The 11,630-nt window shown below is 46.0% G+C and overlaps 3 protein-coding genes across 3 annotated transcripts; 1 reads left to right on the forward strand and 2 right to left on the reverse strand.

The window, feature by feature from the left end:
* Positions 1-935: 935 nt before the first annotated feature.
* On the reverse strand, positions 936-2,627 carry LAJ45_03898 (uncharacterized protein; the record flags this gene model as incomplete). The annotated part of the gene is made up of 5 exons (XM_046113480.1): positions 936-955; positions 1,027-1,856; positions 1,921-1,942; positions 2,010-2,106; positions 2,187-2,627. The coding sequence occupies 5 exons, from the start codon at positions 2,625-2,627 to the stop codon at positions 936-938; spliced, it is 1,410 nt and encodes a 469-aa protein (XP_045973209.1).
* Positions 2,628-3,417: 790 nt separating this feature from the next.
* LAJ45_03899 (uncharacterized protein) lies at positions 3,418-3,765 on the reverse strand (the record flags this gene model as incomplete). Its single annotated transcript, XM_046113481.1, has 1 exon — positions 3,418-3,765. One exon carries the CDS (start codon positions 3,763-3,765, stop codon positions 3,418-3,420), a length of 348 nt encoding a protein of 115 aa, XP_045973210.1.
* Positions 3,766-4,753: 988 nt separating this feature from the next.
* Positions 4,754-6,726, forward strand: LAJ45_03900 (uncharacterized protein; the record flags this gene model as incomplete). Its single annotated transcript, XM_046113482.1, has 4 exons — positions 4,754-4,943; positions 5,057-5,837; positions 5,895-6,003; positions 6,052-6,726. The coding sequence occupies 4 exons, from the start codon at positions 4,754-4,756 to the stop codon at positions 6,724-6,726; spliced, it is 1,755 nt and encodes a 584-aa protein (XP_045973211.1).
* Positions 6,727-11,630: the final 4,904 nt, after the last annotated feature.

Here is an 11,630-nt window from a genome sequence, read left to right on the forward strand (position 1 = left end):
GTTGAGGTGATTTTTATGTTTTCAGAGATGATCTTGAAGCAAAGTAAACAGTGAACGTAGAAAATATATTGTGAACTGATGAGTAGAAAACAAGGGGGGCGAGCAAGAGCTCCCTCTTTATATTTACAGTTTAGAGGCCAAATTGCCTTTAATATAAAATTACAGATAGTTTGGGACCGTGTCCAAATTACATAATGAAACATTAACGTTTAACAATACAATCGTTAACATCCACGGCCGCAATGACCGACCACAATCAATACTGTACTTGGAAGTAGTAAAAAGCCCATGGATGGAGTCTATTGTGTAAGAACTGGTGATAAAACACAGAAAGACGGAGAGAAAGTACCTCTTTATATCTATATATAATTTAGAGAAACTATATGATGAAACGTTGACAACAATACGGTCAATTGACCGCAATGACCTGGCACAGATAGAAGAAATCATGTCACATAGGCAGTTCTGCTGGTGGCAAGAGAATATTTGTCGTTAGTTGTAGGAATTTCCAGATCAGCGGCTAGCTGGATTGCGTCCATCACATCACAACACTTTTCGCCGGTCCACCTATCCGCCATGCTGGAGAGAAGGATCTAACACAAGCAATACTGCAGTCCTGATGGATGCTGTTGTGGATTGCTGACGGTTAGGAGGGGATATAGACCTGCTAGTATCTTGGCGAATTTCCGGCCATCGATCATCCAGACATACATGTACGTTTGTTCCTCCTTTCTAATATTTCTTTTTAACCATCAGTTTTTAGATAAAATTCATATTAAATCAAGCCATCTCATCATAATAATGCTAATTAAAGAGCAAACATAAGCCAGTCTACCAATCAAACGCCTCCGTATGCAGATACAGCTCCTGCAACCCGCTCTCACGATCATTGACCTTCGTCTGCAGCCCGGCAACACTGTTCGCAACATCGCTCCTCAACCCTTGAGGCCCGAAGCTACACCAAGACAATTGACCTATTAGCATAGTTCTTTAATCTCGAGACAGAGCAGGGTATACGTATCATACCAACTACGCAGACTCTCTCACCCATCTCTCCAACCCATTCCTCCAGCATTCGTCCACAATCTGGCCTTCCCTTTGCAATCTCCACTCCATCAACCGCCTCCATTTTCTCACTCTCCTCCTCGTGCCCGGTAATAAAAAAACGACACTCAACTCCCGCCATCGCAACCGCCTCTGCAACCTGACCCTCAAACCACGCCAACACCCGCCGATCCTTCACCGCCCACACCAGCTTTATCTTCTCAACGCACCCCTCTCCCCTTCTCATACACCTCACCAGCCACGACAACACTCCCACTACAGCCGTGACTCCACTCCCCCCCGCGACCAACACAATCCCTTGGAACGATTCTACCGCCCTCGGGACACCACCATACGGCCCGTCCACCACCACCCGCATCGCCGCCTCTGGCCCGTCCTCTGCTGCAGCCAGAAACAGCCGCCGCGTAAATCCCGAGCGCGGCCTCACAACCACTACCAGTGTGTTCAGCTCATCACTGTTCTCGGAAACACTGCATACAGAGAACGGGTGGTTATCAAAGACCGATAGACCCGGGAAACGCAGGAATACGTGCTGTGCGGGCGTCCATATATGTGTAGTTGGTATCGTGACCATGACGGCGCCGCCAGGGAGGACCTGGAGTGTGCATGGAAGTGCAGCATTGAAAGTGGTATTCATGAAGCGGAGGAGCACACTTGCGAGCCAGAGAGCAGCGGTGGCCCACAGATATGTCCATGACGTGAGAAGATCCTCGCAGTGCCAGAAAATGAACGCCAGATAGAGGAACGCCGAGAGTATATGCGTGCCCACAAACAGCTCATAGCAGTATTTTCTGCACAGTTTACTATCAGTACACTTACTACTAACAATCCCAAAAGAATACTCAGAATACATACCTTAATGGGACGCAACTACCGCCTACCAACACCACCAACGCCGCCAATGCCGCACATCCCGTTACGTTCATGTTATCCTCCGCCCATACACTCTTTAGTTCCGCATACCCACCCTCCCGCAGTGGTTGCACGAGAAATGGGATTGTATGCACCACGCCCAGGAACAGAATCAACCTTGCTCCCCATCTATGCAGCACATTCAGCTTCTCATGTGACACACCCGTGAGATATGTTACAATGTTAGCCTTAAAGGCCAACAAATATACCATTGGCGTCAACCCCACCGCAAACAATCCCGACCGCAACGACAACGGCGGCGAGCCCCCAGATCGTAACGGGCGGTAGTAAGGCTGTACAGCGAACGTCCACACCAATGTAAATACCAGAAGAGACACAATGAGTATCACCGGGCCGAGTGCTGGAGCACCGTGCAACGGACGTCTATATATCAGACTACGCAGAACGGCGGCAGTGCGGTCATAGAGGGAAAGCGTAGCTTTCCTAGATTTTGAAGAGAGACGGCGGCGATCGCGGAGGAATTGGGATATGTGTAGAAGCATAAAAATGGCTACGATTGCGCATAGGAAGATGATGAGGGCGCGTGGATATTTCCATTGACCGGTCCATGGATCGAGGATTTGGGCGGCTTCAATGGCGGCCGAAGAGGTATTTGTCATGTCCATTCGGCGGGAAAGTGTAGACTTCATATAGAAGTCTTGGAAATTAGTTTGCAGATATTGGGATTGAGGGTATTGAGTACTGATATTGGGAGCCAAGAGGCGGTGATATATATATCGCCTCTCATTACCTCTTCACTACCTACAGACGACAGGTCTGGATAATAACTAATCTACTTCACTAACACACATATCAAACGCAGTGCCAATTTCCCGGGTTGGTTCGTTATGAGATGCTTGAATTTCATTTCAGACGACTCTATCAAGCACAGTATCTAGTTATTAACTACCAACTAACTAACTGCTACTAAAAAGCTTATACAATCACACGCGTGTGCAACGAGAAGGATTCCTCTCCTATGCCGACTATCCGCCCCTCTTGATTGGAGGAGATGCAACTAAGGTAGATAATTGAGCAGGTTACTAAGTCACTACTAAACCGCTTTTGGAACAAACCCTTGTCTGAGTTTATTTGAGCTAGTTTTTTTTTCCCTTCTCTCTTTACAATTTGTGAGGTGGTGCGTAAGTAGGTAGGTGTTTAGAATCGAGAGAACCGAGAGAGGGTTTTAAGGGATGTTTTCGGGGGTGTGAGCAGATATTTTTATGCAGAGACCTTTTGGAAGTTGTAGTTAGCTGGTGGGTGTACATAATACCGACATAGTACCACCGCCGTCTTTATCGTATCTCTAAAAGACAGGGCAGTTTGCATATCTGTAGGGGACACATAGAAAGATACCCACAACTGCAATCCATACCTACTTTTATTTACATCTATCTTCATCTCTCTTCTTCCCACATCACCTCGCTCACCTCATCCCACTCACCTCATCCCACTCACCTCATCCCACTTCACCAAAATGGATATGGACATGTCAATGTCAATGGTCATGGCCACGGCCACCACCACTGCCATGAACATGGCCACCTCAACTTCAACCACAATGTCCATGGCCACATCAACCTCCATGTCCATGTCCATGTCCATGACCACCTTCACCACAACCTTCCCCACCACCCCCTCCTCTTCCCGCACCTCCTTCCCACCACGCCCGCCTCCCTCTTTGGCATCTGGCTCCTCATCTTCAGCACGGCCATCCTCTATCGCGGGCTCACCTTCCTCAAGGCACGCCTCGAGGCCACCGTCTGGGCCGCTTCCAACAAGGAGCATGGGCATACGTATGCGCAGCCGTTCTCCATTACTCGTGATGGAGGGCGTGGCGCTCTCGAGCTTCTAACGGCGGTGGTGGGGTATGGGCTTATGTTGGTCGTTATGAGTTTTGTTGTGGTAAGTTTTTTCCCCCTTCGTTTTTGTGTTTTGTGTACGTTTGCTTTTGGGAACGGGGGCTGATGTGTGGTAGGTTTACTTCTTTGCTGTTGTTGTCGGGCTGGCGGTGGGGGAGATGGTGTTTAGGAGGCTGGAGGCAGGGCTTGAGGCGGGGGGAAGGCAGAGGGGGCATCATTAAGTATCACGATAGATATGGTAATGATTTTTTATGGCAATTTAATGATACCTTTTTCTTCTTCTCCTTCTTCTTATTATTACTGCGGGTGTTGGAATTAGTTACTTATATATTAGTCGGGCTAGTGTTAGTATTGGCACTGTACTAGTATTAGTATTAGCACTTATTAGTAGTCTTGGAGTGTGGGGGGTTAATGAAAAAACCCGCCGCCGCCAACCAAATCAACCAGGCTAGCTAGGCTAGATATCTAGGCGCGCAAAAATTTCCTACCCCCAGATCATTTCCAGTAGAGCATGCAAACATATACCATCACTCGCTCCTCCGGGGAACGGGCGGAAGTATGCATGCTTCGCTCCCTCCTCCGGATCCCCAAGTATCGATCCCAAACAGTTACCATTACCCAATGGATAGAGAGAGAGAGCAAGTGACTCCGTAGAGGACTTCCCCCGCAATGATACTTAAAACAGGTTATCAAGCCTCGGTAAAAAGGAGATCGGGGGAGACCGCGGGTAGAGTTTGAGAGAAGCCCAAACGTACTATTGCCGATCTGGAATCTGCGTTCTCGGCTATCCCCGCCCCCGCCATTGATCGACTTGCATATATATTAGTGCTGCCTTCCCCCACATTATACCGAAGCATAGATAGATAGGATAGGTGAGATACAACTTCGCCATTCCAAAGATCACTCCCAACGTAATGGATAACCACATCCCCGACATATCAGACAAAGGTCTCCATGGCCGAGCCTTTGCGCCCTACCCCTCGCGGCGCTCTGTTGTACACAGTACAAATGGCATTGTCTCGTGTACACAGCCTCTCGCGGCGCAAGCTGGTCTGAGAATTCTTCAAGCAGGCGGTAATGCCGCTGATGCTGTTATCGCTGTAGGTTAGTTATGTCTCTGTAGTGGGAATGGCATACTGGTGGTCGGAGGATCTAGCCTGCACCCCCCCAATGCAAACCACCAGTTCCCTCTCCAGCTCTCCAGCTAACCCACGCAGCTTCCTGCCTTAACGTAACCGAGCCCACCTCTACCGGTATTGGTGGCGATGCCTTTTGTCTCTTCTACAACGCGAGTACCAAAAAGATTCACGGGCTCAACGCCTCTGGGCGCTCTCCGGCGGCATTGACCCTCGAGAGAGCCCTCGCCGACATCCCCGCCGCTGAGCGATCACAGGACCGTATTCCAATGACGCACGTACACTCGGTCACAGTCCCTGGCGCAGCTTCGGCTTGGTGCGATACCGTGGAGCGGTTTGGGTCTGGAAAATTTACGCTGAGGGAGGTGCTGGCGGATGCGATACGGCTCGCAGAGGACGGCTACCCTGTAAGTGAGGTAACAGCGACGAACTGGGCGCTCGGAGTTGAGCGATTGGTTGGTGCGTCTCCAAATTCAGGGGAGATGCTAATTGATGGGCGGGCGCCGAGGGAGGGAGAGGTTATCAGATTGTCAAACCTGGCGAAGGTTTATCGTGAGCTGGGAGAAAAGGGGAGGAAGGGTTTCTATGAGGGTTGGATTGCAGAGGCGCTGGTTGAGGTGCTCAAGTCCCGGGGAGGAGTAATGGAACTGGAGGATCTGAAGAAAATGGGCGAGGTAGGGAGCGAGGAGACGGAGGCGGTGGGGTTGGTGTATGAAAGGACAGGGTTGAAGCTATGGGAGCATGCGCCGAATGGACAGGGAATTGTGGCCCTGATGGCGTTGGGAATCCTAGAAAGCCTGCAGGAGAGAGGTGTGGTCCCGGATATTGGGAAAGAGGGCAGCCATGCGCATAATTCTGCAGAGTTAGTACTTTATCATGAGTGGTTAATGGCAGGAGGTGAGTACTAATAAGCCGATAGGTATCTTCATGCGATAATAGAGAGCTTGAAAATCGCCTTTGCAGACGGTCACTGGTTTATCGCCGACCCTGCGCATAGTAAAGTCCCCACAGAGGGCCTCCTGGATAAAGTAATCCCCCCATCACAAGCCCTCACTCGCAGCTACTAACTGGCGTAGGAGTACCTAGCCGCCCGCTCAAAACTCTTCGACCCCTCTGTCGCCACAAAAACACCGGCCCATGGTTCCCCCGCACTTCGCTCTAGTGACACGGTATACTTCACCGTCGTTGATGGGCAAGGTAATGCGGCTTCCTTCATCAATTCCAACTATGCCGGCTTTGGTAGTGCCATCATTCCAAAAGGCTGCGGGTTCACTCTCCAGAATCGCGGGTCCGGCTTCTCTCTCTCTGCAGGCCATCCCAACGTACTTGCACCATCAAAGAGGCCTTATCACACCATTATACCGGCGCTGATAACGGATGCAAAGACGGGAGAGCTCCACACAGCGTTTGGTGTCATGGGCGGGTACATGCAGCCCCAAGGACACGTGCAGGTATTTCTCAATACGTGTGTGTGGGGTATGTCGGTGCAGCAGGCTTTAGATGCGCCTAGGATCTGTGTGGGTGGTGGATATGATCCAAGTCATCCGCTGGTACAGATCGAGGAGGGGATTAGTGAGGAGACGGTGGAAAAATTGAGGAACCTGGGGCATAATGTGGTTGTGGTGACAGGATGGAGTAGAGGCGTGTTCGGGAGAGGTCAGGTTATAAGGGTGAAACATTGCCCTGATGGTAAAAGAATATTGAGTGCGGGGAGTGATCTGAGAGGTGATGGACATGCGGTAGGGTATTAGAAATTAGTTTCGCTGATATTATCGAGTGATTGTTGATGATGATGAACTTGTTCTCGCTCAAGTTTCAACAACACAACAGTCTGAGACAGGTCTCCAAAAGTAAACAAGTTCTTTCTCCAGAGTTTCTTTTAGCCATATATCATGTTATTTCAACCCTGCGGTAATAGACTTCTATTCTGGTGGTACTCGTTGAATCCAAGTTAATTTTAGCCTGTGGGTCCCTTTCTGGTGATTTCTACCAGATACAACTGTGATCATGAGAGATAGTAGCAATGTATGATATTAGCTTTTACGATGATACACCGTGAGAGTTAAAAGGCACTTATCGATGGTGTTATAACGTACGAAGAGACAATCTTTTTCGTCGTATGCGCCACCCACTGCGGAACGAGTTTCGACACCAATAGCCATCCTGGCTGGTCGTTATTTAATCTCCAATTTAAGTGTATATTGATCCTTATCTATCTCTAGAGTATTCACGGTGATATTCAACAAACCACGATATTTGGTACGATACTAGGAGAACGTGTTTGTATGGTTGAGATGTTGTGCACGACAAAGCTGAGCTAATGTAACCCTAACCCTATAAGTTTCGTGTGTGGATAACCCCTGCTACAGTTTGCACTGGCCACTTAAACACACTGTGTTCACTACGAGTCGGAACTGTAATGCAACCACTCAGCACATTCCTCAGCCACGCCCCCCCCTTCCTCCTCCCCCCCGACCTGTACTCGTTCAGTTCAAGCCACCTCTATCCCTTCGTCTGGCAAAAAATGCTGACCCCCCCCAAAAAAGCAAACTTTTGTGTGGCTTTACTAACAGATCCTGTTGTCTCTCTTATCAAATAATAGATCTCCCATACAAATTTAATTCCTCTATTATAGGGGGGTCAGCATTGCCAGACTAAGGGATAAACCCTTGACCCATCAATAAGGCCTTGAATCCCCCTCGGTGAGCTTTTAATTTTGAGAGCTGACCGAGTAATAATATATCTTGGCATGCATTTCTAGCCATGCACATTAGTGGTTATTCGGACCACATCATCTAGCCCTATGGATACAACACTGTGGTAGAATGCTGTGCCTCCGCCAGGGTACAAAAGCGCAGACAGCGTCTCGATCTCGGATGGCGACCACGGGTGTCAGGATTCTGCCGCGATAATGAATCGACTAGGGGATGCTTAACCTAGAAGAGCTCGCGAGAGGTTTCGATCATGGGTGCGATGTGAGTACATAGCAATTTCTTTTCGTAGATCACGACTAGGCACGCGTGAGTAGAAACTGCATCGTACATGTAACATATGTGACGGTATCAAACGCCCAAAACCGCAACACAAGGGGTCCAGCTAACCATCATAAGATCCGCCCATATAACTACACCCTACTAGGTACAATCAGCGCGAGAAATATGCTTCCTATAGTTCGTGGCTCACGTTTATGAACCCGAATTTATTACTAAAACTGGCTAATGAGAAAAAAGGTTGAGCAACTTTAGTCATGCGTTAGAGGAAACGATAGTCATATAAACTTATATGGAGTGCAGTGATATGATTTTATTGCAGATCGTTATTCTCTATGGGGTTTCTTTCAAAGGAAAAAAGATATTCTACTCCGATCTCCCTCCATCTTCCGATACAATATAATTCGTTCTCAAACCATATTATACTAGGATCTCCGGTTAATCGAAATCCTTCTTCTCTACTCGTCCAAATTAATGACTCCCGTTCTCTATGATATTAGAAAACACTATGTTTCTACCGAAGGATTCAGATTACATATACGTCTGGACGGCATATTACAGAAATGAAGAAAAAGGAAGCTCTTCGTACAACCCGTGTCAGTAACTTAAGGCATTATTAGAGTAGGAGAAGTAATATCGATCTCTGTCCGTGATCATTGAATTCTCATTTGCACGGGGAACATAAATCCTGAGAACGCATATGGAGCAAACCAGAGAGATATTGAGAGGGGAGAATTAAAACGTGTACTATTCTCTTTGACGTTGTGGTGTTTGGGGATGGAAGCTTGCAGCAAGGGACGAAGGTTCTTACGTCTAGTTCGGACACATTTGGGACATTTTCAACGGAGAACCCAATCCATAGTGGGGAATTGAATTCTAAGTGTGGATTTAAATAAGAATAGGTGTGTAGGATGATACATTGGCGAAGATCAATTTATATCAAACAATATGGACAACCTTCAAGATCCGATCTCTCTTTATTGTAAGTACAGTTACAGCCCTACTAAGAGAACCAATCGTTATGTTAATGGTGCAAGTCGTAATACCCGGAAACCGCTAATCAGACCTAACACGTCATATGTAATGCACTTGCTACTGGATCGATCTTTCCAGTTTTCCTCCCAACCTTCTCGGATATATGTACCATACGTCATACCTCATCTCCCCATTGGATATACTCATAGGCCTTGAGATATTCATACGGTAAGGAGGCGGAACATGATACTTGACTCCTTGATAATGTTTCCAAAGGTTTCGAACACGTACATACAGCAACAAAAATCGAACTAAGGATCACAAGATCAGCAATCTACTCATGATTCGAACTTCTTGGTGGGTATTTTAAGGAAAAGGAAATGAAAGTTCGATTAGAAATCTTCTGTACAGCTGTGATGAATTGCGATTGAGGCTTCATGTTCATTTCTAGCCGAGGGCTAAGCGCGCTACGCGGTGGGCAATGGCAACGTGCGGAGACAGAATCTTTTTGACTGGTGCCACATATATAAAGGAACATGGTTGGATGGTTAGGAAGCACAAAGAGATGCTACACTCAGGTACTTGTATATCAATACATACATGTATCCAATAAGCCGCAGATCTACATATGTAAGGTTCTTAAGAACCTTACATAGAATCCCATAGAGTATGATGGGAGCTATAATTTCTTTCATCGGAAGTCTGTCACATACCCAGGGCAGTAGTATTGTATTGTTGACCCAGAGTCCGAACTGACAACATGTATCTAAATCTAACTAGAAATATGCAATATTAGTTGCAATCCATGGATTGAATTAAAAAAAAAACACCTCTAGAGGTAATCATTTTATTAGGCCCAATATGCAGTCCATGGATTTTTGTGTCAACCGAACAGGCCCTAAGAGGGGTTATTGAGATTAGATCATAGCTGCCAGATAGGCGAGATCGTTGCGAAGGAAGCTTGGCCATTGGCTGTGTACTCTATTAATCGAAGCCAATGAGTGAAAGGTCCAGATGAAGGACCGATGTGACCTATCACCTACCTCATCCACGAGTCAACAGAAACATAATCCTTTATAATAAGTTCACCAATAATTATATTACACAAGTCACATTAATTTATACGTATCGCTATATAGAATATTGTATCTTTGTGAGCATGTACAGCGGTAGGTAATGAGTGATGGAACGCCCTGAGACACAGTGATACCTGTTTTGGGTAAAATGCCACAAACAGTATAACTGTATCTCAGGGTGTTCCATCACTTATTACCTACCGCTGTATATACTGCATCATGAAAGGATCGATTTGGGGGTTTTGTATGTGACGTAGATACTATAAACAAGGGCTACTAGGGATTTGAACTGTCCTGTGAACTCTAGTACACGGCAATAACAGAACTTCATATGTAGGGGTATGGAATTAATAATAACTCGTTTCAGAGGTATTATTCTAGATCTAGATCTCCTTAATCTTGTGTTGCAGGGCCAGTGCTATAACTTACTAGAATAGTTGAAAAACTATAGACTTAATTCTCTGATGTCTTGCATCTAACTAAGTACATATATCAATAAAAAAACTTCTAATACTGGTTTATTTGAGCTTATAGGTTACGAAAAATCGCAAGGCATGACTAAACATAATTGGAAGTATGAAGATTGAACAGAAACTATTCTTTACCTCTAGGTTTTCTCTAGCCACTCGCCTAAATGTGCTATCTTATACTTCCAATATATCCCACATCTTGTCTATGTTATCTGTGCCTTGGGAATACATGTACAATCTAATCGATATCGTTCTATATTTACAGCAGAGAAAGTTCGGGTAATAGTAGCCAATCATATTATTTACCTTAGAATCCTTCGGCTCTTTATAATTCACTAAGTATATTATTGGTGCTGATAAAGGCCTCTTGTAATTGGCATGATATACGTGTAGTTAAACATGTAATAATTGCTCGATCGAGCCTTAGTCAATTGCAATAGATGATCTGCAGTACCAAATTAAAATACTAGGCCTAACAGATACAGTCGCAACTCGATATGTCGGATCTCAATACGCCGGATCCCTTGTTATCCCGTACGAAATCCTCTGGGGTTTTGGTTTTTTTTGCTGCAAAATCAATTTGCTATCCCGGATTTTTTACTATCCCGTATATATGAAATCCTTCGAATCTTGGTAATCCGGTATATCGAGTTGCGACTGTATGTATATATTCTCAGTCCATAGTATACTATAGTTGAGAAGCACAGATAAACTCTTCATGATAGTCTCAGTTTAATTAGTGCCTCTATATGCAATATGTGTTTTCCCAGTACATATGTGTATTAGTAGTCCAGATTTAAATTTCTCCCATTGTGCTTCTCGCTCGGGATTTAGTAATATGATAGGTCAGAGTTCTGACTCTGAAGTGCTGTGTAACCGTCGTACATACTGCTGTCAAATTGTACTACCGTGTGTACCCGGGTTGAAGAGGTACTCTCGATCTCACAAATTTGCGGGTCTATTGGCCCAGCAGAACCAAACCCATAACCTCGAGCTCTTGAAATAAGCTTTATGTACTAGTAATGTCTTAAGCACTATATGTATGCGTGTTTAGCCAACGAGCATTACACATGTTATTTAGGGTTGTCGTACAAAAGATATCGACAGCATGCATGCATTTAATTAGAGAGATCAACATCTCAAT

This window comes from Morchella importuna (genome assembly GCF_003444635.1).
Source record: "Morchella importuna strain M04M26 chromosome Unknown Morimp01GS009, whole genome shotgun sequence".
Lineage (NCBI taxonomy): Eukaryota > Fungi > Ascomycota > Pezizomycetes > Pezizales > Morchellaceae > Morchella > Morchella importuna.